This window comes from Gopherus flavomarginatus, chromosome 4 (assembly GCF_025201925.1).
Source record: "Gopherus flavomarginatus isolate rGopFla2 chromosome 4, rGopFla2.mat.asm, whole genome shotgun sequence".
Taxonomy (NCBI): Eukaryota; Metazoa; Chordata; order Testudines; family Testudinidae; genus Gopherus; species Gopherus flavomarginatus.
In genome coordinates, this window is record NC_066620.1 from 108619927 (window position 1) to 108643035 (window position 23109).

Sequence of the window (23109 nt, forward strand, 5' to 3'; positions counted from 1 at the left end):
AAAGCATGAGATTATGGTTCAGAAAGGTTGAGAACCAGATCCACAATAGTATATGTCTATTTCCTAATGCTTAACACATTTTAAATTAAATTGAAGCACATAAGTCTAGAGATAATATTTTTAGAATCACTTTTCAGAAAAGAACTATATCGTCTATGCAGAGCCAGGTATAGAGCCCAAAACCTTAGTATACATCCTGTACCAACAGATTCAGAACTTTACATTGCTACTTGACTACCTTCCAGATGCAGATCTGCCTTAGAGTCAAAGAGGGTATGTGGTATAGAGGATTAATTTACCAGGCCTTTTGCTTCCGAAAACTATTAAATTCCATCTTGAGACATTTATGAAATGAGTTTCATTATCCTTATTTATTTTATAGTTGTCACTTATCCAAAATCACAACATTCCATATACAAGCAAGATTATTTTTAGTGCTACCAGTCAAGAGAAAAGTCCAATGAAAATCATAAAGATGTCTGGCACAGAAAAGAAAAACAGAAAATTACTGTGAAATATTCACCAAAGCAGGATAGTGATGATATTAAGCTCCCTTTGGAGAAATATATATATAACAATATTCACTTTAATTCACTAGCCCATCCAACCTGTTAATATTACTTTATCTGAAATAGCAATGTACATACCATCATCTTCCTCTTCCATTCCAATCGGTCCAGGTTGAGGAGTCTCTCCATTCTTTAGACAATTATGAATATATGCTGCCTTCCATCTGGCATATTTTCTGTGTTGAACATTCTGGGGGAAGTTAAAAAAATATGTCAAAATGTACTCTAAATTAATTTGTGTGATTTCACAGATTAAGAAAATACACTGGTCTTTAACCTTCTATTTTAAGCAGGATTTAGATTTTCTACTCCTCCCTCAGAATGAAAAAAAAAGTTACAATAACCTTCTCTGCAATTACCTGATACTACTATAAACAACTATTCTAGTAAGTAAACCAGGGAACATATATAGACAAGCTCTTACATGGGACCTCAGGAAGAGGTGAAAATGTGGGAGGTCTTCAATTAATGCAACACTTCAAGATAAGGTGTAAAACAGACACCCTAGTCATCTAGTATAATGGACAGCTCTCTGAGTACTAAAAATTGATAAGTGTTTTGTAACAGTCCACATAGTGAAGTAAATTTTACACTTGATCATTTCAGAAGACCATTTGATTAAGATTTCATATCTCTACTAAATTCAAATAATTCATCTCTAACCAATAATATTGGAATTTTTATAAGATATAAAATTTAAAATTCCAAACAGAGCTTTAAAATCATGTTTGTATAAAAGCGGTTATAGTTTCATCTAGACGTTCTCGTGACATTAGAAAGACACTGTAAAGTTTACCTTAGCGTCTTATAATGGAGCTAAAATGAATAGATGGAACAGCAGCTTTGTTATATATAGTTGATTATCTTTTATAATCTCTGTACATAAGAACAATGACAAAATCAACTTTTAGTGAATTGTGTGTTACAAGGTCAATGGCAAAATACCTTCAATCAACAGAGAAATAAGAGTACCAGGTGTTTAACAAATATTTATATCTTCAAAAAGAGTTTAAAATAACTCTTTTGAAGAGAGTCTGTAGCTAGTTTTGGCAAACTGGCATTTTTCTGAAGCTGGATGACTGCTGAGCAGTGAAAGTGACAAGTGAAAGTTCATACTCAGCTGCTGGCAGGCTTTCCAATTCCATCTTCATAAAAAGAGTTTGGAATTGAGAAAATAAGGTAAGGAAAATTTAGAATGTCAATATTTTTAAATCCTTACCTTATTTTTGGTCACCTTCTGTTTCTGGGAAACAGGAACCGCCAGAAAAACCTCTCATCAGGGCCTTTACAGATTCCTGTTTTTCCCCAAAATGAACGTTGGAGTGATTAAGGTAATTTAAGGGTTTTACTGACTTCAACCATTGCAAAAATGGTATCAGAATGACCTGCAGAAAGACAACAGTGAACACTCTCACTTGTCACTTTTACAGATCAGTAATCGAATCGTACATATGGCCAAAATAAACTAGAGGAGCCAAAAGACCTTCAAATTTAAGTGACAAATTCAAACCTGGTACAAAAGGGTGCAATTTCACAGAATTAAGTGGAGGTTAGAACTGGAGTAAGAGGTCTATTTATATTTCAGGCAAATTTAGAACGGAGTATAATATGATAAAATGAAAAATATCTAGGCTATTTTATTTCCCCTTGGATGGATGCAATAGATTTTTTTTTTAATTACAAAAAAAGATTTCCAATTTACCAGGGAAGTCTTGGTGGGTTAGGAAAGATGATCAGTTTTAGACATTCACTTAAGATGGGTGGAATTTTGTTACGAATGGCCCAAGCACAGGTTCGGTCAGATCTCAGATTACCTATTTCAGTGGATTGGACTGGATCTCTCTCTCTCTGTGTCTGTGTGTTTTTGTGTGCGTGCACGCGCACGTACAGTAGGAGTGACGAGATTATCGAAGTAACTCTGCCAATCCAATAGATCAAAATTAGGTTTGGCAACATCCTTTTCATTTTGCTCTATGATTCGTCCCAGCTTTGGAGTATGCTTTCCACTCAAGACCATGTCATATTGGCAAGGTGTTGCCGGTCAGTATATTTGGAGACAATCATAGGGCTATAAATGCCGGGGGAAGACAGGTAATCTGGCACAGAGCAGACTGTACACATCTTTTAATCTATGCCTTATGGTCCTTCCTGAAGTTTTCATTCATGATTCTGGGGATCTGATAAATAGAGATCCAAAGCTATATTTTTATATTCAAAGCACTATCAGTTGTGAATCAGTTAGACGTCAGTGACATAAAATTAGATAATGCTTTTCATATTTTAGCTGGTCTTTGTCCAGTTGCATGCTTGGATAGGTCAGGTGAAGGCAGTGGCCCTAGTTTTTGCAGCTAGTCCGACCTGCAGGAAATGCCCTATTCTGAAGATGAACTTATTTAAGAATGTATGCAGTGTTGTTGTATCCATGTCAGTCCCAGGATATTAGAGAGACAAAGTGGGTGAGGTAATATCTTTTACTGGACCGACTTCTGTTGGTGAGAGACACAAGCTTTTGAGTTTACACAGAGCTCTTCTTCAAGTCTGGGAAAGGTAGGCTTGGTCTCCTTACTTCAGTATAACTGTGTCACTTAGCAGTGTGAAAAATCCACAATCTTGAGCAATGTAGTTATATCGACCTCAACCCCTTGTGCAGACAGTGCCATGTCAGTGGGAGAGCTTCTCCCACTGACATAGCTACCACCTCTCATGAAGGTGGAGTTATTTTCAGCTTAGATCATCTTCACCAGATGCTAGAGGGGCAGCTGCCCCGATGTAAATTTGTAATGTACACTTGTCCGTACTAAGAGTGTCACAGCTAAATACAAGATTGAAAAGATAGTTTAGCATAAGTAGTTAGCACATATTTTAAGGGATAGTCATAGGACAAAAAGTGGGGGTCAGTGGATTGCAGATTGTTGTAATAAGCCATAAGTTCAGTGTCTTTATTAAGACCATAATTATTAATGTCTAGCAAAGTTATGAACTTAAGCTCCCATGCTCCTCTTCTGAAAGTGTTGTGCAGGCTTCCTTTGCATATGAAAGGTCAAATATAGGAGTGACTGCTTTTTATGAAAAACGTTCATCCACAGGTGATATGGTGTGTTTTTCATTTATCATTTTCTTGTGTGAGTTCATTTGAGAGCATCATGATTGTCTTGTTTCACCCACATAGTTGTTATTGGGACATTTAGTGCACTGGATGAGATACACCGCACGTTTTGACAGGCATGTGTGGGACTCATGGATTTTGAAAGGTGTGTTGTGGGGAGCGTCGATCACTGTAGCACTGGAGATATGTCTGCAGGTTTTGCATCCGTTGTTCTGGTAGGGTCTGGTGCTCCTTTGAGTTCATTTATCTGCTCTGTGCGGAGTTTGCTTTCAAAGCTGGGGAATTGTTTGAAGCCCAGAAGTGGGGGTTCAGGAAATGTTTCTTTCAGGATGGAGTCCCCATCGAGTATGGGTTTAGTAGTTAGATGATACTCCATATGGTTTCAGTGTTGAGGGGTTGGTGACAACTAGGAGTGTGTGGTCTGAAGGGGTTCTATTTCTGTATTGAAGCAAGTTCTCTCGGGGTATTTGGGTGGGCCGTTCCATGATGCAATCTACTTCTCTGGTGAAGTGTTCTTCTTTGGTGAAGGTGGTTTTGAGTGTGTTAAGGTGCATATCGCTGGATTTTCTTCTCAAAGCATATTCTGTGGCACATGAGTGCCTGACTGTAAGATAATAGATTTTTTGATATGTTTGGGAATGGTTACGGGATCTATGAAGGTAGGTGCAGTGATCCCGGGGTTTCTTGTATATAGTTGTCTGTAGGGTTCCATTGTTGAAGCGAATCGTGGTGTCCAGGACGTTGATGCTAGTGACCTCATCATTACAATTCAGTTAAAAAGAAGAAAACAACTGTGTCCCAACTGCATATTTATGGCATCTTAGGCCTTATCTACACACACAAGTTGTACCCATTTAAGTAAATCTATTTCTTAGAAGCCTCAAAAGGAAGATCTTGACAGAGTAGCAGAGAAGATGTTCTCCTCTACTATTGAGAGTTTTTTCACATTATATTCAAGAGGCTGCATTTGAGATGCATTTGGATCCAACCAGCTCTGGAATCTCAAGTGGCATACCAAGTGAATTTTTTGAATGCCCCTGGTTAGATAGTGACTATGTCACATCTAGATTTTGCCACAGTTATCAAAGCCATGACTTTGATTCTTCTAGAATGGATTACTGCAATGAACTTTATCATGGGACTCCCCTTGAAGACCACTTAGAAGCTTCAGCTAATGAGGCACGAGTCTGTCCAGCTGCTAAGCAATATTAGCTGCAGACAGCCTGTTAACATCAGCTATACTGGTTTCCTATTGAATTTGAACCAGAAAGTAAGGTGCTGACTTTGGTCTACAGAGCTTTGCTGGGTTTTTCTGATTACTTAAGAGATTGCCACTCTCCTCATGTACCAACATAACAGCTGAAGTCAACTCACGCGTATCAGCTAACAGTTCCCAGATTTAGTCATCAGGGACCTAGTGACATGGTATTTTCAGTTAGGAAAAGGCCCTTGACTCACTTCTTCCACTTCTCTGACAGTAACAGAATGTGATGACTTTTAAGACAATCCAAGACTCATCTTTTAACAGGCTTTTGCCTGGAGGTTGCTGTTAGTGGGCTGATGGGTAGGTTACCTTATTTGACTTTTTGGATAAAAACCATTTATTAAATTTTGTGCACTTGCCCAGGAGCTTTAGCAGTGGACATGTTTTATCAACATTCTCCCAGTAAATAAATAGGAAGCCATGTAACTCAAAAGTATAGGTCTGGAGAATGTTATCTTTAGAGAAGAATGCGGAGCAAATTTAATAGCCTCTGCTTTCCCTTGCCTTGATTCCAATACCACAGTTATTTTTTGTCAAAAGTATTTTACAACTGTTACTTAAGCAGGATTACAAGCAAATGTGATATGCCTAAGGATATAGAACATAATTTTCACATGTTAAATTACCATTTCAATTATGTTTTATCCATAACATGTTATTAATGGACTAGAGTAAAAATATATAAAAAAACAGAAATAAGAAACATATGAACTATAATACGAAAGGCATGTTAATGCAGTAACTAGGAACTCAAACACTACTTGCAATTTCTTTTAAAAGTTTACTTTCTTAGGTCTGCTTTAAAATAGTTCACCCAGAACCTGTATTTTTCACCCATTCTGCTCCTAACTAGGAGCTATGCAAACATCAGTCAATAGCAGCAAAGCATACATTCAAGGGCACAAGTCTTTTTAAATGACTTCTAAAGGCCTAGAAGTGTCTAGTTATGCAAAAGTGAAAGATAGTAAAGATATTTATTAAATAGCTAAACTGTATTGCAACTTGTTTCTACTTTCTCAACCTTTAATAGTATATCTTCAGGAACGCTCTGTAAAGAAGAAAGCGCAAACATTTATTGAAAATGAGCTCAGTATTACTTTATATCTGTAGATAAAATCTGCCATTAATACTTTTAAAGCAGGATTATAAACTGATATGAGGTTATATCCAATGTTTAATACTGAAAGTTCTTCCCACAGATGAGGTTATTCTTAAATGTTTAATTAAACAAAATATTTTAAAAGGCTAATGTAACCAAATGGAACTCTGAAGATTCATTGTTTGAGCTAGTGTTGCAACCTAACAGCTGCTGTTAGAAGATTCAGGGTTAATTCTTCCATTTAAACAACTTGAAACTATAGGAAACATCCTTCTGGGGCAAAAAAAAAAAAAAAACAAAACAAAAAGAAACCAACCCCAACCCTGCAAATGGAACATTGTGCATGTTTGACACAGGCCACTGTCCAGTTTGCAAAAGATGTTCTGAAGCAACAAGAAACTTTCTAAAAAAAAGACACAATTTCTCTCAAAGTGCTTAGATTTAATCAAATTTACTGATGATGCTTTTTATTGAAAAATCTATGTTTTTGACATTGTTTCCACCGTCCTCACAAAATGAGCAAAAGAAAATGCCTCCTTTGTAGAAAGGACACTTACAGGAATTTTTGCATAGACCATTGTAAGCACTGACAAGAGAAATGCATTTATCATTTCTACCGAGAACATTTGGTTCAGGTGAGTGTTCTGAAAAATCAGACTCTCAAGACCACTTTTAAGGGGAGTTTCTTTCCTGATGTTGATTTACAAGACAATTTTAAGTTAATCTAAAAAGGAATTGTCAATGTTTGTGGCACAGAGTTAGACACTGTGTGACTGTTGCTCTGGATAGTGATTTCAGTCAAGTGGGGAATCCCAATGACTGTAGGACTGGATGTACCAACCCTGCACTGGGCTCACGGAGGCGCCCCAACTCGACCTGCAGGGCCCCCATCACAGGATACAACAAGTCATCTAGATATTTGCCTAGTTTTACAACAGCTACATAAAAAGCACTAGTAAAGGCAGTACAAACTAAAATTTCATACAGACTATGAAAAGTGTATACTACTCTACATACTATACACTGAAATGTAAGTACAATATTTATATTCCAATTGATTTTATAATTATGTGGTAAAAATGAGAAAGTAAGCAATTTTTCAATAATAGTGTGCTATGACACTTTTGTGGGTTTTATAAGCAAGTCGTTTTTAAGTGAGGTAAAACTTGGGGTACGCAAAACAAATCAGACTTCTGAAAGAACATAAGAATGGCTCCACTGGGTAAGACCAAAGGTCCATTTAGCCTTCCATCTGTCTTCTGGCAGTGGCCAATGTCAGGTGCCCCAGAGAGAATGGACGGAACAGGTAATCATCAAGTGATCCACCCCTGTCGCTCATTCCTAACTTCTGGCAAACATCCTCAGCCGTGAAGAGTGATGCAAATCATTCATTTAGTTTCTCTGGCATTATCGTCCTTGAGTGCTCCTTCAGCACTCAATCGTCCAGTGGACCCATTGGTTGTTTAGCAGGCTTCCTGCTGCTGATGTAGTTAAAAAAAAAAACTGCTATTACTTTTTGAGTCTTTGGCTAACTGTTCCTCAAATTCTTTTTTGGCCTTCCTAATTGTATTTGTACATGTCATTTGCTGGTGTTTATGCTCCTTTCTATTTTCCTCACTAGAATTTAACTTCTATTTTTTAAAGGATGCCTTTTTGCCTCTTACTGCTTCTTTTACTTTGGGTATCGTAATTTGGAAAGGTTGAGAACCACTGCTCTAGTGATATTGTATAATGCTTGTTTTTAAAAAGCAGAATACTGTGTGGTACTGAGTCAAACACCATACAAAAGTCTAAGTATATTACATCTATGGAAGTCACTATCAATCAAAATTATAATTTCATTAGAAAATAACAAGTGTGTTTGAAATGACCTATTTCTCATAAAATTACGTTAACTGGCATAAAAAAATATTCCTGTGTTTTAATTCTTTGTCAATCAAATCTGTCTCAGCTATTCTGTTATTTTGCCCAGGATTGATTTCAGGTTAACCAGTCTATAGCTATCCAGGTCATCCTGTTTGCACTTTTTGAATATTGGAAACATTATCACTCTCCCTACCTTCTGGAATTTCCCTAATTGTCCAAAATTTATTAAACATTAACATCAGTGGGCCACAGATCTCTCAGCCAATCCTTTTAGGACTGTTGCACGCAAGTTATCCAAGACTGTTAACTTAAAAATACTTATCCCTAGTAGATATCTAATATCCTCAGTTACAAACGGACAGGAAAGCATTTCATTATCCTTATATGATATGAGTTCACCACCCCATTTCTTTCCAAACACAGAACAGTATTTACTGAACATTTCTACTTTTTCTATATCATTATTAACAATTTTATCTATCTCCATCTAATAAAGGGCCTATGTCATTGCTAGGATTTCTTTTGTTCTTTAAATATGGAACTTCTTATTGTCCTTAAAGCTTTCAGACCCTTTTCGCTCCTGACTTTAGCTTCCTTCATCAGTTTTCTGCACTACATAACTTCTCGTTTATATTGATTACTATCTATTTCCCCCATTTTCCATTTGTTATATACTGCCTTTTGATTTCTAACTGCAGCCTTTACTTTGCCACTGAACCAGTATGGGCTTCTTTTGGAGTTCTCCACATGAACTGTATCTTTGGATCCGAGAGTAGCAACTGTATAAACCAAACAGACTGTTAGATAGAAAGAATGCAAAATTCTCATAATCCAGCTGAGCTCTAAAATTTTGTTTAGGGAAAAAAAGCCTACTTGTCTACTATTTGCTTTATGTGAGCATGAAAGGGCAAAATTATGTCTTATACTAGAAGGACCTAGATACTGGCTTCACCATCATTGTTTCTTCTATGCCATCCAACTATGAGAAGTGCAGTTGTTCCTCTTTTCAATATTCAGAATGCTCTTCTCTCTACAGCTGCAGCTCTGGGATGTCCTGCTGCCATTTAAGGTGCTCCATTTTCCAGTTAATCCTCTTCTCATACTGATTTCTGCTCCTCCATCTAGAACACAGTATCTCAGTTTCCCATGGGGGTGTGAAAGGATGCAGTGACTGTTTAGGTTTAAACTGAACAGAGCTTTGAGTGTCCAGCAGGAACCTAACTAGAGGCATTGAAGAAACAGATGGTGGTGTTCCTCATTGCTTAGATGCGTATTCCTCTTTGTTGGAACATACATGTCTGTTGTGGGGAGGAGTTATCAGTTTCAAAAGACAGAATATATATTTGGTACTTTCCCCGATCATCTCTTCTACCTCATGGTTGGCTAGGATTACCTGGGGGAACAGGGTAGCACCGATCCTGCAAGCTATGGCTGATTTCTGGCTACTGTGTATCCTGATGGATCTGCTGCTGAAAGAATGTGGAGTTGCTTGTTGGTCACTCTGATGCTTGCCTGTTAGCTTTTTTCCCCTTTACTGGTCTGTTTCTGTGGGGGTGGAAACGTTGAGCCACAGGAGAACCACTGGAGCAGTTACTCCATTTCCTTGCCTGACCTGTTGTCTTGGTAATGGGAGTCTATAGAAGAACCACCATTATCAGTAAGCTCCCCCTGCAGCCTCTCTGCTGGAGGTGGCAAAGATGAGATGCTCAAAACGGAGAGTTAGGGACATAGGCATGTGCATGGGGTGTGCCGGGTGTGCCCAGACACAGTTTAATGCCCGCGGTCCAGATCCAGACCCTCAGGGCACCGGATCTGGCCTGCGGGATTTGCCCCCTGTGGGGCCGCAGGCCCACGCCACTCTCAGAAGTGGTCAGCAAGGGACCACATCCCTGGGGTCCTGGGGGAGGGGGGGAAGGGCTCTGAACCACGGCCAATGGAAGCTTCGGGGGAGGTACCTGGAGGCATGGCAAGGGCAGCGCGCAGAGCACTGTGGGCCCCACCTCCCCCAGGGGCTGCGCAGGGACGTGGTGAGCGGCGCAGTGTGGGGCCAGGGCAAGCAGGCAGGCACCCCTCCTGCACCCCACTCAACTTCCTACCCTGAGCTCCCGCCGCACCCCACACACCTCCCGCACCCCAACTCCCTGCCAAGCCCCTGCCTGCACCTCACACGCCAACCCCCTGCCCTGAGCACCCTCCTACACCCCACCCTCAACTCCCTGCTCTGAGCCCCCTGCTGTACCCGCACCCCTCCTGCACCCTAGCCCCCTGCCTGCACCCCGCACTCCAACTCCCTGCCCGCACCTGGCACCCCTCCTGCACCCCAACCCCGTGCCCTGAGCCCCCTGCTGCACCCCACACCCCCATGCACTCCAACCCCCTGTCCTAAGCCCCCTGCCTGCACCTCACACCCAACCCCCTTCCTGGAGCCCTGCACCCTTCACCCCCTTCCCTGAGCCCCCTCATACATCCCTCACCCCTCCTCTGCCCCAATCCCTTGCCCTGAGCCCCTTCCTGCACACTACATCCCCTGCCACACTCCAACCTTTATAATGTTGGTCTTTTTTTAAAAAAAAATTTCCCTGGGTGCACGCCCATGATTAGGGATATTCTGGCATGAGACTTCCCTGACAGGAGGGGGTCTTGGCAGCATAGGCTCCTTTTCCTCTTCCTACCAAATCTGGAATGTGAAAGGAGAGAAGTCTGCCTGGCTGCTTTCCCCTATACCCAGCCTGACAACTTAAGTCACAGGAAGTGATGCATACGCTCTCACTCCAGCCTCTGAGCAGATGAAACTGTGTAACCTGAGTCCTTGGAGACTTGGGTGTAGGGGATGAGCTGGAGGGCAAGTGGAAATGTGAATTTATGGGGCTAGAGGCTTTGCAGCCTTTCAGAGCAGTTACTTTGCATCTGGGTGCTTCTGCTTTCTAGCTTCCTCTGAGTGCTGGGATTCTTCAGATTCTGATACCCCTATTCCTCCTCCTCTATCCTGTGCTGGGCGTGCAAACACAGAACCCAGGCTAGAAGCCCCCAAACTGTCTGGCTGCATAGGAGACCGATCATGTGAGCAACTAGGGTCTGGAATCCTTGTTGGAGTTGGTCACGCTGGTTGTCAGCGAAGGATGTACAGTTTATATCAGCTCAAGAGCCCAAAGATTGTCCCTCATATGATTCTTTAGAAAGTGTGTTTTTAGCCTTTGTTATGCCTCAGAGACCTCTGCTATCTATTCTTCTATATGCAGTGTTGTAATTGTGTTGATCCCAGGATATTAGAGAGACAAGGTGTTGAGGTAATATCTTTTAATGGACCAATTTCTGTTGGCGAGAGACAAGCTTTTGAATCTACACAAAGCCCTTCTTCAGGCCACAAACTTCTAAGGACAACTGAATCTTCCACTTGATGGAAACAATCGGAGTCTGAAAAACAGGTAAGACCTTACATCTTGGGATGTGACATTAAAAAAATGTAATTATTGATTTCCATCTGCTACTGGGGGGGAACAATGTTCCAAGCACCCGGATTATAGAAGATTAAAAACTGCAGTTTGAACAGTGTTGGTTAGTTCTGATTAGATGCAGGTCAGATGGTAATGTAAACTTAGAATCCAGGTTCTTGTGTGAAAGCACCTTTGTCTACCAAGTTCTTTAAGGGATCCATTCAGTTTTCACTGCTGTCAATGGGCATTCTTCCATGGGTTTAAGCCCTAAGTGAAGCTAAATCCCTTCTCCTAACTAGCACAGCTGGGCTAAAATCTGGGGGCACGGGAGAACAAATGACCATTATCAACTATCTTTGAGAAAGATCACAGCAAGCATCATTTTACTCTGAACTCTCTAGTCTGGGTATAGCTGTGGTATTTCCTGACTGAAAATTTTTGCCAACTTCCATTTGGATAGGTTCTATCCCATACCCATTCAGAACTTCTGGCATTAGTTTTTCCACAAATGCTACTAAGACCACATATCCTTCTGCTACTAGGACACCAAGTGGTTTAACATTTCAGCATCTTATTCTAAACTGCCTTTGACTAGACGTGAAATCTGCCTGTGCAAGTCTGCAACGGCTTTCTTTTTATCTCACTGTCCAAAGATTTCAACCTTTTTGTCACACTTTTCCATCAGGACTAATTCAGTAAATTCTGCAGAAATACCTTCAGTTTTATGTTCTAGAAATGGAATAGAAGAACATGAAACATCTTATTTAGACTTTATCTGCTCCAGTATGTTCCAATTTTAAATCTCCTGCTGTAAGAGTAAGAAAGAGCAGGTGACTCTACCACTGGCAGACATTCTTACTTTAAAGTAGTCCTGGTGGTTGTTCTCATTTTTACCAGGCATACTGACATCTCATTCAGCCAGGTCTGAAGTCTTTGCCTGAATAAGCAATCTGCTGTAAAAAGTGGCTAGAACCAAGTCTACTTTAGTTACTTGCAATTTTTAATTTAGAATTGGCTTTCCAGAAACTAGTCCCGGTGGTGCTCAACATACTTATAAAGTGACAATTCGTGACATTAGCAGTACATTTGTGAACTGAACTTTGGTACTTGCTGACATCAAACATCACTTTTTAAAAGATATCTATCATTTGTTGCACCAAAAAATGTATATAGTACTTTAAATTTTACATAGGGCAACCTCAATTACCAGTAGTGAGAAGCGCTTTTCTTTAAATGGGACAGGAGGAAGAGGACTTAGGCTTCCCCATTTTCCCTCCCCAGTTCCCCTGGCAATCCTCTCTCTAACTGGTACATTATTTCTTCCCCAAGTAAATGCACAGTATGTTCATTACTAACTGATAAACACTTGTATAGATATAAAATTTCTATGCATAAAGGACAATACACGCAACCTGTATATTACACTTATGGAGGAAATACTGGATGTGAGTCCCTCTAGATCCTACGATCACAAGAGTGAAGCTGTAGATGGCAAAAAAACCCATCTACACTGACATTCATAATTAACAGCTAATATACTGAGAGCCAAACGGTAGAACAAAGCTTTAACAGACTAAAACCGTGTCTTTGTGTCATAGCTGGAAAGAAGCAATCAATGATAAACTGTATACCTGTGTAACTTACCTCTTCAGTGAGCTCCCCAAATACCGACAAAACATCTAACAGGAGACTTGCAGTATAAAAGGACTTTATCATGTTTCTACAAGAAACAAACATCGTGCTAACTTTAGTTTCTTAGACTGAATATCACTAGTATTAGGTTTTAAAGGTAAACATTTTTAGGCCTAAAAATCTCTAAAAGTAGATTTGACAATTCATATCTTAGTTGTTACAATTTTTCATTGAAGTCAGGTGCACATTCATTTTTTTCAATGAGTTTAATCTGGATAGTCCTACATAAGTATTATTTTAATAATAAAGTCTTAAAACAATAACGCAGACAAACTGAATAAGGAACTATTTGACATGTAGCACCACAGCAATATTAAGAATTTTGCTTATTATTGGTGCTTAAAAAATGAGTTAAGGAGATACTATAAACTTTAAAATTATATGATGAAATCCCTCCACTCAAAATTTCTAATCTTTGCTACTAACACCACATGATTAAATGAATTTTCCTTATTATTAGAGCTTTGATGTTTCTTTCAGATTGGACAATGAAAAATAATTAAATCAGTTTCACTTTTGTTTATAGTCAAAGTCACTAATCTTAACTTTGTCATAACACTATTATCAAACACTATAGAGAAATGTTTATTTGTTAAAAAAAACAATTGTCACTGAAATTTACAATAAATGAACATAGTTTAAAAAACTTTATCCATAATATTTGGATCTAGGGGTCAATTTAAATTGATAATGCCCCTTTAACTATAAGGCAAAATACAGATTTTTTCAAAATTGATCTGGAGTTCTGCTCTGTATATGCCAATTCGTAAGACATTCTAATGTATTTTCATAAAAATAATTAGCCATTATTATTATTTTCTAGTAATACCATAAATCAAACCACATTAGTGATGTGTCATCATAGATATTTTTGTCGTACAGCCGTAGAAATACTTTCGTCATGTTTGATGACGATGATTCAGTATTGGTCTCAGGAGTCTCTCTTCTTAGGTCAATATAAGGCTGTTTTCAAAACGAGGTACAGAATTTGCCAAAAAAATAAGGCATTATGTACTGAAAGCCATTCAGAGATGCTAGCCATTTTATAATGGTAGCTTTAAGGGGTAGTGATGAACAGGTTTAAAAAAACCCACCAAGAGCAATCAGCAGATGACAACCCAATGTTTTTTCCATAAATCAGGAAAGAACGACAGAGTTTGGATATTTGAATTTCTGGATTCTTGTCTTCATTACCTAATCTAAGTAATAAATCTAAAGATACTTTCAGCCATTTGCTTTCATTCTTCACTTACTTGTGAAATCGCCCAGCTCTATCTTCATTGTCTGCATATAGAAACATTTTCAAAGCATAATTCTCCACATGGGCACAGCCAACTATTTCCTGAGTAATAGCTTCATTATCACCCAGCTGCTTTTTCATCTGAAGCAAGTTAAAAATACATATCTGGTTACTGACTAGTTCCCAGTAATTGAATTTCAAGGACATAGGATCAGTTTGCTAATTCAAAACAATCCAGATGCAATTAAACACAGAGACATGATTAACAACTTCACTTCAGTTTCTTATATTATGACAGAGCGCAGCCTTTTGGGGAGAAAATATTATGAACTAATAGCTCTGCTCTGAACTATGTGTATTAACATAGAAGCATTCTTCACAATGGTCTTTAGAAATACTGAAAGAATATGCACACATATTGCTGGGAAGGAATATCTAAAGTACTGTACATCATTTTTTCCACTATCTGAAAGACGATATGTTCTGAACTCTGAGTAAGGATTGAACACTACCCAATTCATAATGTGTGTTTCATAGAGTCACACTGTAGATCAGTGTGACTATATATTTTTTATGTCTTACAAAACATTTTTGTGCTGCACATTATAGTATTTAATAAAAACTCAGATCTAATAAAAAGGAAGTCCCAGCTCTAACCTGACTGCTCTAATGACCTAAATATTTACTGGAATGCTCAGTCTAAGCAGTGAACTGCAATTCAAAGACCTCTTTTCAAAGATGTTACAGAGTACAAGAAGCCTCAGGTTTCCTAATAAAATCCGCAAAGTAAATAACACTGGTACAGTTACAACAGGTGGATGTAGGGCTCCTGAATAGACTTACTGTTTGCATTTAAAGAAATCTCAGTTTATCCTTACAGAACAAAAAATAGGAATACTACACATAGCACAAACATATAACTTCTATACTGCCAAAATTGTAAAGGCAACTTTGAATGGTATTTTTTTTTCCAAAGGGTGCACATGAATAAAGTTTAATTTTACAGGATAGACATCTATAATATTAGGAACCCCTACAGCAATGTAAAAAGCACACAAAATACCCCAAAATAGCCCCTTGAGAGTTTAGACCTGAAATGTAAACATTATCACAAATAGTTCTGTTTCTTTACAAAGGTATATTGAACATGATTATCATCATAGTTACGTTACAAAACAACTGGTATTTGAGAAAGCTTAATTTTCTTCCCAGTGAATTATCATTATTTGTAAGTAATTTTGTCAGACTCATATTTGACCTAAAACATGCGATCTTGTAGTCACTGCTTTTATTTATTGAAGATGAACTCTGCCATTTCATGCAGATTTCCTTAGCCAAGATTTTACATATAAAGGGGCAGTTTTAATAAACGTACAACAGTATAAAGTAATAGATATTCAAAGGCTCAAATAACACACAGGTGCCTAACTCTCATTGAAAGTCAATGGGAATTAGGTATCTAAAGTTATGCCTTTGAAATTCTTCCCCAGAGAGCACTGTAGTGCTGAGGCTGGACATTATGTACTAAATTATGGTTTATAATTCAAACCTAAAAGCATGCACAATGGATTTACTTTGCTAGAACCATGTAAGATAATACTTCCCCAGAGAGCACTGTAGTGCTGAGGCTGGACATTATGTACTAAATTATGGTTTATAATTCAAACCTAAAAGCATGCACAATGGATTTACTTTGCTAGAACCATGTAAGATAATACAATTATCTAATGCAGAGGTATATCCTCACAAAATATGTAAAATATTTCTATAATGCAGTAACAAATATACAGTATTAAATAATAATTAACCACGATTATTTACAAAATAATGATTTTCATAAGAAATTTTGTTCCTGGTAATTTCCAGACAGCTCAGTTATTATTCTTTAAGCCATGTTACTTTTACAGTTATATAGCATCTGCATCTGACTAAGCACGATAACTGTTTGTACCTCACCACCCGTGACAAAGTCTGACCTTTCACATCCACAAAAGCTCAAAAAGCCCTGAGGAATATTTAAGCCAGACCAGAAAGACATTTCTATGCGTCTGCTGGCTAGTGAAAAAGAATTATGCCTGTTGTTAACAAATCATCATCGTCTCCTTCAGAGAAGGTAAAATGACAAATAACCCAAAAATGCTAGCCTGTGCAAGCACTAAAAAAAAAAAAATCTGATGCTTAAGAACCTTCCAGCTATATTTCTGTCTCCAGCCTCCCATTCCTACGCAAGAGAGAAAAGGGCAACAATTAACTAACAAAAAAATGACACATGCAACATCCTCAATTCTCCACAGCTGAGCTTCAGACAGGGGCACACCATGGAGACAACTTCTTATTACAATGGGTAGAGGCCACATCTCAGTGCTCAAATTATTTGACCTTTTTTCAGATATGAACCAAACGGTGCTATTGGACCACCTAGATAACACAGCTGAAGTAGATGGTGTAGTACTACTGCTCCAGTCACTTATTTCCAAGAGGATTCAGAGAGTGGTGATGGGAAATTGCTCTTCTCCGAGACACAGAAGTTATTTAATCTCCCCCTTTTTTTTCCCCATAAGACCATTTGAAGATGTGGCATGATACAACACACTCCAATGACAACATGTCAATGCCACTTTCCTGTATATAGCATTTTCGAAAGACAAAAGCTATGCAAGAATGTCATTATGCCAACACCTAGCTCAGACTGAACACAGACAAGACTGAAGCAGTGCTGGTAAGAAAAATGCTTTGAAGAACTAGCTGGTACATTGTTCTTGGCTTCATATTCAAATAATGTAATGCTTTCTGAATCCCTTTAACACATCCCTAAGCTAAGGCATCAGATAGTATCAGTGGTATTAAAAAAATTTTTAAAAAAATCCTCCTTCCACTGCAGTTTGCTAGTAAACTTTACTATTTACTCCCAGATGAGGCTCTGGCCACAGTGATTCATGCATTAGTCACCTCCAGATTCAATTATCACAATTCACTCTATTCTAGGATAGATCATGAACACAATGCAGATACTCCATCTTGGGCTGCCTCTCTGCAGAGTGGGATAGACTTCCATCAACACTTCACTTCTATGTTCCCTCCATTGCTTACTAGTCCTTTTTGATTACATGCTCAAAGATTTGTTATCAGAGATCGGAATAGTTCAAAAAACGACCACTTTGAGGACACATTGCAATATCCTTCATAACTGGCATGATGGTGATAAAAAAATATTTTCCAAGCATAGCTTTCCTTCACCAGGGAGGAGAGAAAGGAAGACAACTCTATGAAGGGCAACAGGAATTTTACATTAGAAGTCATTAGGTGGCATTCAGTTTCTATAACTTTACTGATGTATTCAACCATGCATTTCCTTTTCCAATTTACTCCTCTTCAGTTTAAGATACTTTTTTCTTTTGCACAGTATTGGTCCTTGCTTCTCAGGGGCTCAGATGATTATTTACATAATAAGTGAGTAAGATTAAGGTTGCCACATTATGAATTCTTGACTGATCGAGTTCAGAAGTTATGACAGATCTTAACATTTTAGATTGTTATGTTAGTTGACCTTACCAGAATGGGAAGAGATTTATTCCTTCCAACAAGACATTTGGGGTAAGATTTTCAAAAGGAGTCAGCACTGGGTTAACCACATCCACTGATGTCAATGGTAAAACTCTCATTGACTTCAGTAAGAGAAAAGATATGCCATGAATGAGCACTTTTGAAAATCCTATCCTTAGGTCATCTAATTTCTCAGTAGAGTTTAAATAAAGTATCATTGTAACATGTTTACTTCACGTGGAATTTTACTGTAAACATTTTGTTTGTATTAGATTTCAGTTAGGTTTGTGTAAATATATGTAGACTCTCTCCCCCTTTTCAATCCTAATCTAAAAACAATACATTACAACAATTAAACAGTATGCCTGCACCTATAGGTTTGTTTCATTAAGTAATGCTAAGGGAAAGGCAATTCCAATTCTTTAAAGATGAATTTTTTAAAAGTGAGGTAAAGCAAAAAAACAACCACCCCACAACTACTTACAGTTTCCAATTGATCCATTAGTTTGGATAAAAATTTGCGGCACTCTGGGGTTTTACTGTCAAGCTTCATCCCAGTCTGCATAGCATACAAACGGCCTTAAAAGAAAAGAAAATATTAAAAGGTCACTAATGAAGTAAGTAAGTAAGTGTGTGTCTTTCTCTCTCTGCCCCAAAACCAGATATTCTTAGAAACTATTTTTCACATTGTAAAATCACAACTCTAACCCTATTGAGTGTTCAAGTACATTCGTTATTGCAGATTTCGGGCAAACTGGATTCTGCAAAGATTTATGCATGTGCTTCACTTTTTGCACTTAGTAATCAATTGATTTCAATCAGTAATTTTTTGCAGACTGAGGCCTAAAATATAACTATAACGAAACATTTGCAAATAAACACCATCTTATTTCATCTCCCTTAGGTATAAGGGTATCTGAATTAGAGTGACAATTAGGAGTTATAGATCCATCTCCCTCATTAAGAGGCCCCCTTTTTGAAAGAACAGCGTATGTCAGGAGCTGATTCCAATTAACTAATTGGTTTAGAGTTTAAATCTCTCTTCTAATAGTTATTTTTTTAAATATCTTGATTTAATAGGATTAAATTTAAAGTTTGACAGGTATAACCAGCCTGTCCAATTTTAATATTTTTGGAATTTAAACAAGAATTTTCATTTTGTAATCTCAAAATGCAGATTCTCTATCCAGAGAAGTATTTTGAAGTTACCCCTTTCCCTGAAATTGCTGTACCTGATCTCCTTAGGGCCCTTCCAACCCTAATAATCTATGATTCTATGATTCTTAAATAAGGTTTGAAATTATGCTCTATACCAGATGTGGCAAAACTTACTGACTCTCTGAGCCTTCTATGATAATCTTCAGAAGTTTGAGAGCTGGGTGTGTCTGCTGGGGCACGAGGCTTCCAACCTGCAGGAGGCACCTGACAAGGCTGAAGCCCCAAGCTCCAGCAGGCATGCCAAGCTCCAGCAGGCATGCCGACGAGGCTGAAGCCCCACTGCCCTGACGTAGGGCAGAAGGCCCGAGCTCCCCACCCCCAGTCTGGTAGGTGGAGAATGGGGGGAGGGACATAAAGTGCAGCTCGTGGAGCACTCCAACTGTAAGAGAGCTACATGTGGCTTGTGAACCAGTGTCTGGCCACCCCTGTCCTATACTACGTAAAAATTTAAAAAGCACAATTCACAGTAGTTGATACAGAATTCAGATTTCCCCCATATTATTTTATTTTTCCACTTGGTTTATCTTATTTATCTATTTCACAGTAACAGGATAAAAATGCAAAGGTTTTTTTCTCCATTTTTTTTTTAACATGGAACACAAATCAATAATTCTATGTTATGTTGACAGGGGGGCGGGAGGAGGGGGGAGGGAAGGAAGGAAGGAAATGTGGAGACTTTTTTACAAAGATATGGCCATACAATGGTTGAAACTAAAAAGTAAATGGGTCACTAAATGTACGTGGAGTCATGTAATCATGATATTTTGTTGCAAGAATAGAACACTCACTTTATTATTATAAAATAAATATCACCATAAAATACATGTACACTAAATTGGAAACTGCCTCAACAACTCCAGTGAATTAATGCTGAAGTTATCAATCTGTATCCCCTCCACATCATAATACATTACATCCAATAAAATTGCCTAGAGGGGCAGGATGGTTGGGTGTAACAAGCTGATTTTGCAACTGGCAGAGGGACTTGAGAGTGGTTGTGGTAGGGAACCCGCAACTCTCATTCTGAATGCAGATAAATCAGAGGGCATATTGAACTTGCTGGCTCCAAGCTTCCTCCAGTGATTCTGAAGTAGAACAGAATCACTTTGGCTATCAGTGATTAGGTTTGAACAATGAGTGTCACAATTTGGTAAGTCTTCCCAAAGTTTAGGAAACTTACCTCACATGGGCCAAATACCACATTATTTTAAAACCAAATTTCTTCAAACCAGACAAAGTATGCACTCCTTATTCAGGATCATGCACTGGCCAAGTTTTAAAATGTTAAAATAATCTGAGTTATTTAACCACAAGAAAGACAAACATTTTTTAGCAGATGAAAAATAAAGTACTTTTGCCTTCTGACTCCTCCCTGTACACATTTGGATAATTTAAAAAATAGCCTAACAGTTGAACAATCAACAATACAATAAACAAAAAACAAAAACAAAGTTCTAATTTTGAGACTGAATAGGAACTTCAGTCCAAAAGATGTGTTTTGAGTAAAAGCTCTGAGCAACTGAAAATAAGAGTTTGGCAATTGAAAGAAATGCAGTAAGTTTAAAAGCAGATGGAATTTATCATATGTACCCCCTTATCCTTATCCCATCCCTCAACACCCCACCTATATTAAGATATAGTTAAGTTTAAGAGTATGTACCAGTAATTTTTTTTTTATCCTCCAAGGTGCTGCAATAATCCTAAAACCAAGCATTACAAATCCACAAAATTTAGAATTAAGGATACACTTAAAAGAAACCCAAACATATTAAAATAAGCACATGGAAAGCACCCAAACAACTTTAACTCTGCCCTGCAGTAAGGGCTAACCATATGATTATGGCATTTTAGTGTTTGTGGTCCCAGATACAATTAAATACATTTTAAAAACACACTAGATTTTTTCCCTACTTTTTGCCCCTCATGGCTGTGTTACAGGAACATAGAAATTGCCATACTGGATCAGATCCACAAACCAACCAGTCCAATGATTTCTAATGATGGCCAGCACCAGAGGCTTCAGAGGAGCTTACAAGAAACACTGCGTTAGGCAGATGCAGAATAACCTACCTCCCACATTAGGTCTCATCCTAATTTTTAATAGAGTTTGGCATAAAACCTGTAGTATGAGGTTTAATATCTCCTCTAAAATTTGTTGTATTAACTATAAAAACTCTGGATATTCTTGTTATGCATATAAATATCTAAGCTCTTTTTGAATTCTATTAAATTTTTGGACTCAATAACATCAGTGATGATCTAATTCAGATTTATGCAAAAAATATTTCTTGGTTTTCACTTTTGAATTTGTTGTTCCTAAGACAGGGAGAAAATAGAAATGTCTCATCTACATCCTCTATTCCATTAATTGTTTTATGTACTTTTTTGATGTCTCCTTTCTAAGGTAAACAAACCTAATCTTTTCAATCTCTCTTCATATGAAAGTGTTTCCATGTCTCTAATCATTTTTGTGACCCTTCTCTAGCCCTCCTCCCCCACCTCCCTAGAAACACTCTGAAATATCCTTTTAAAGAAGGGATGACCAAAGTATTCCAGTTGGGAGTAAGCCATAAGCATTATATTTTTCTCCACCCGGTTGCTTATGCAAACTAAGGTCCCGATCCCACAACGATATACTTAATTTTACAACTGTCCAAAAGTGAGGTTGAGCATGCGTGTAGGTGTTTGAAGGATAAGGGCTTCACATATTTGTTATTCTGACTGCAATTGCACAACGAGCAGATATCTTCACTGAGCTGTAGTCAGTGATGCCCAGTTTTTCTTCTCAAGTCCAGGTTGTTCCTTTACTGAATTTTTTAACAGACACCTCATAGCCAGAAGACAAAACTTACCAGGCCCTAAGCATTGCTAAGAAAGATAGGAGTTCTCAGTGTTTAGGGGCAACTCCCAAGTGAGAAACCAAATCCCCACCTCTTCCCACCAATTTGCTGAGGGAACCCAAACATTAATAAATCATCAATATTTCCTCATTTCTTTTCTTAAAGAAAATAGACTGAATTGCTTACATTCCCTTAAACCCAGACATTTTAGTTTCCGTAATATTGCAAAAGCAATAGAACATATAGCTATGACACTTGCTAAAGTCACACACATTCTGTTTTGTCTGACAATGTTTGATTTCTAATAGCCTCATAGGGAGGCTAAGTTGCTTAATATCACATACAGCACAGAATGAGATTCTCCTTATGCGTTATATTAAAACTGTATTATTTCAGGCAAAGGTGTCTCCTTTTAAAACAATTAGAACACTTTACACAAGAGCTTAATGGTTCAAGATGTCATTTTACATCAAGATGATTATGAAGCTCATTTTCCAATTACTTCTCTTCTGTTAAACTTGAAACAATTTATTTAGTGCTTGTCCTTAAAGGAACCAATAATACACTGCAAACTGAAGAGCTAGGCTTAAAATGAAGGCAGCCACTTGATGTTAACCTTTAGATCAAAAATATACTCAGGGCTTGTCTACATCAGAAAGTTGCAGCGCTGGTGAGGGAGTTACAGCGCTGCAACTTAGGAGGTGTACACATCTGCAGGGCACCACCAGCGCTGCAACTCCCTGTTTTGCAGGCGCTGGCCGTACTCCCCGTTTTGTCTAGGGTGTAGAGGATCCAGCGCTGGTGATCCAGCGCTGGTAATCAAGTAGAGTCAATTACCAGCCGCTTTTCTTGACCTCCGTGGAATAAGCAGGTATCCCAGCATACCTGAGAAGCTCGGTAATCAAGCTGGTCTCCTTCCCCGGCTTGCTCTCTCGCGTTCCCCGAACCCCGAGCAAGCAGGTCTCCTTCCCTGAGGTTTTGCTGGGTGGTTCCGGGAAGGCGAGAGGCAAACCGGGGAAGGAGACCAGCTTCGCCGCGGTGTGGCTCTACGTGTTCCCGGCGAACCACCCTGCAAACACGCAGGGAAGGAGACCTGCTTGTTCGGGGAAACCGCGAGAGCAACCGCGGCGAAGCTGGTCTCCTTCCCCGGTTTGCTCTCGCGTTCCGCCGAACCCCCGAGCAAGCAGGTCTCCTTCGCCTGCGGTTTGCTGGGTGGTTCCGGGAACGCGAGAGCAAAC

The 23109-nt window shown here is 38.6% G+C and overlaps 1 protein-coding gene across 1 annotated transcript in view; it reads right to left on the bottom strand.

The window, feature by feature from the left end:
* VTA1 (vesicle trafficking 1) overlaps positions 1–23109 on the bottom strand; it is a 65030-nt gene that overhangs the window by 34712 nt on the left and 7209 nt on the right. The window contains exons 2-5 of the mRNA XM_050949866.1: positions 18298–18392; positions 14284–14411; positions 12983–13058; positions 648–759 (exon numbers count right to left, since the gene is read on the bottom strand). Of these exons, the coding sequence (XP_050805823.1) occupies positions 648–759; positions 12983–13058; positions 14284–14411; positions 18298–18392 (411 nt within the window). The remainder of the gene's footprint in view (positions 1–647; positions 760–12982; positions 13059–14283; positions 14412–18297; positions 18393–23109) is intronic.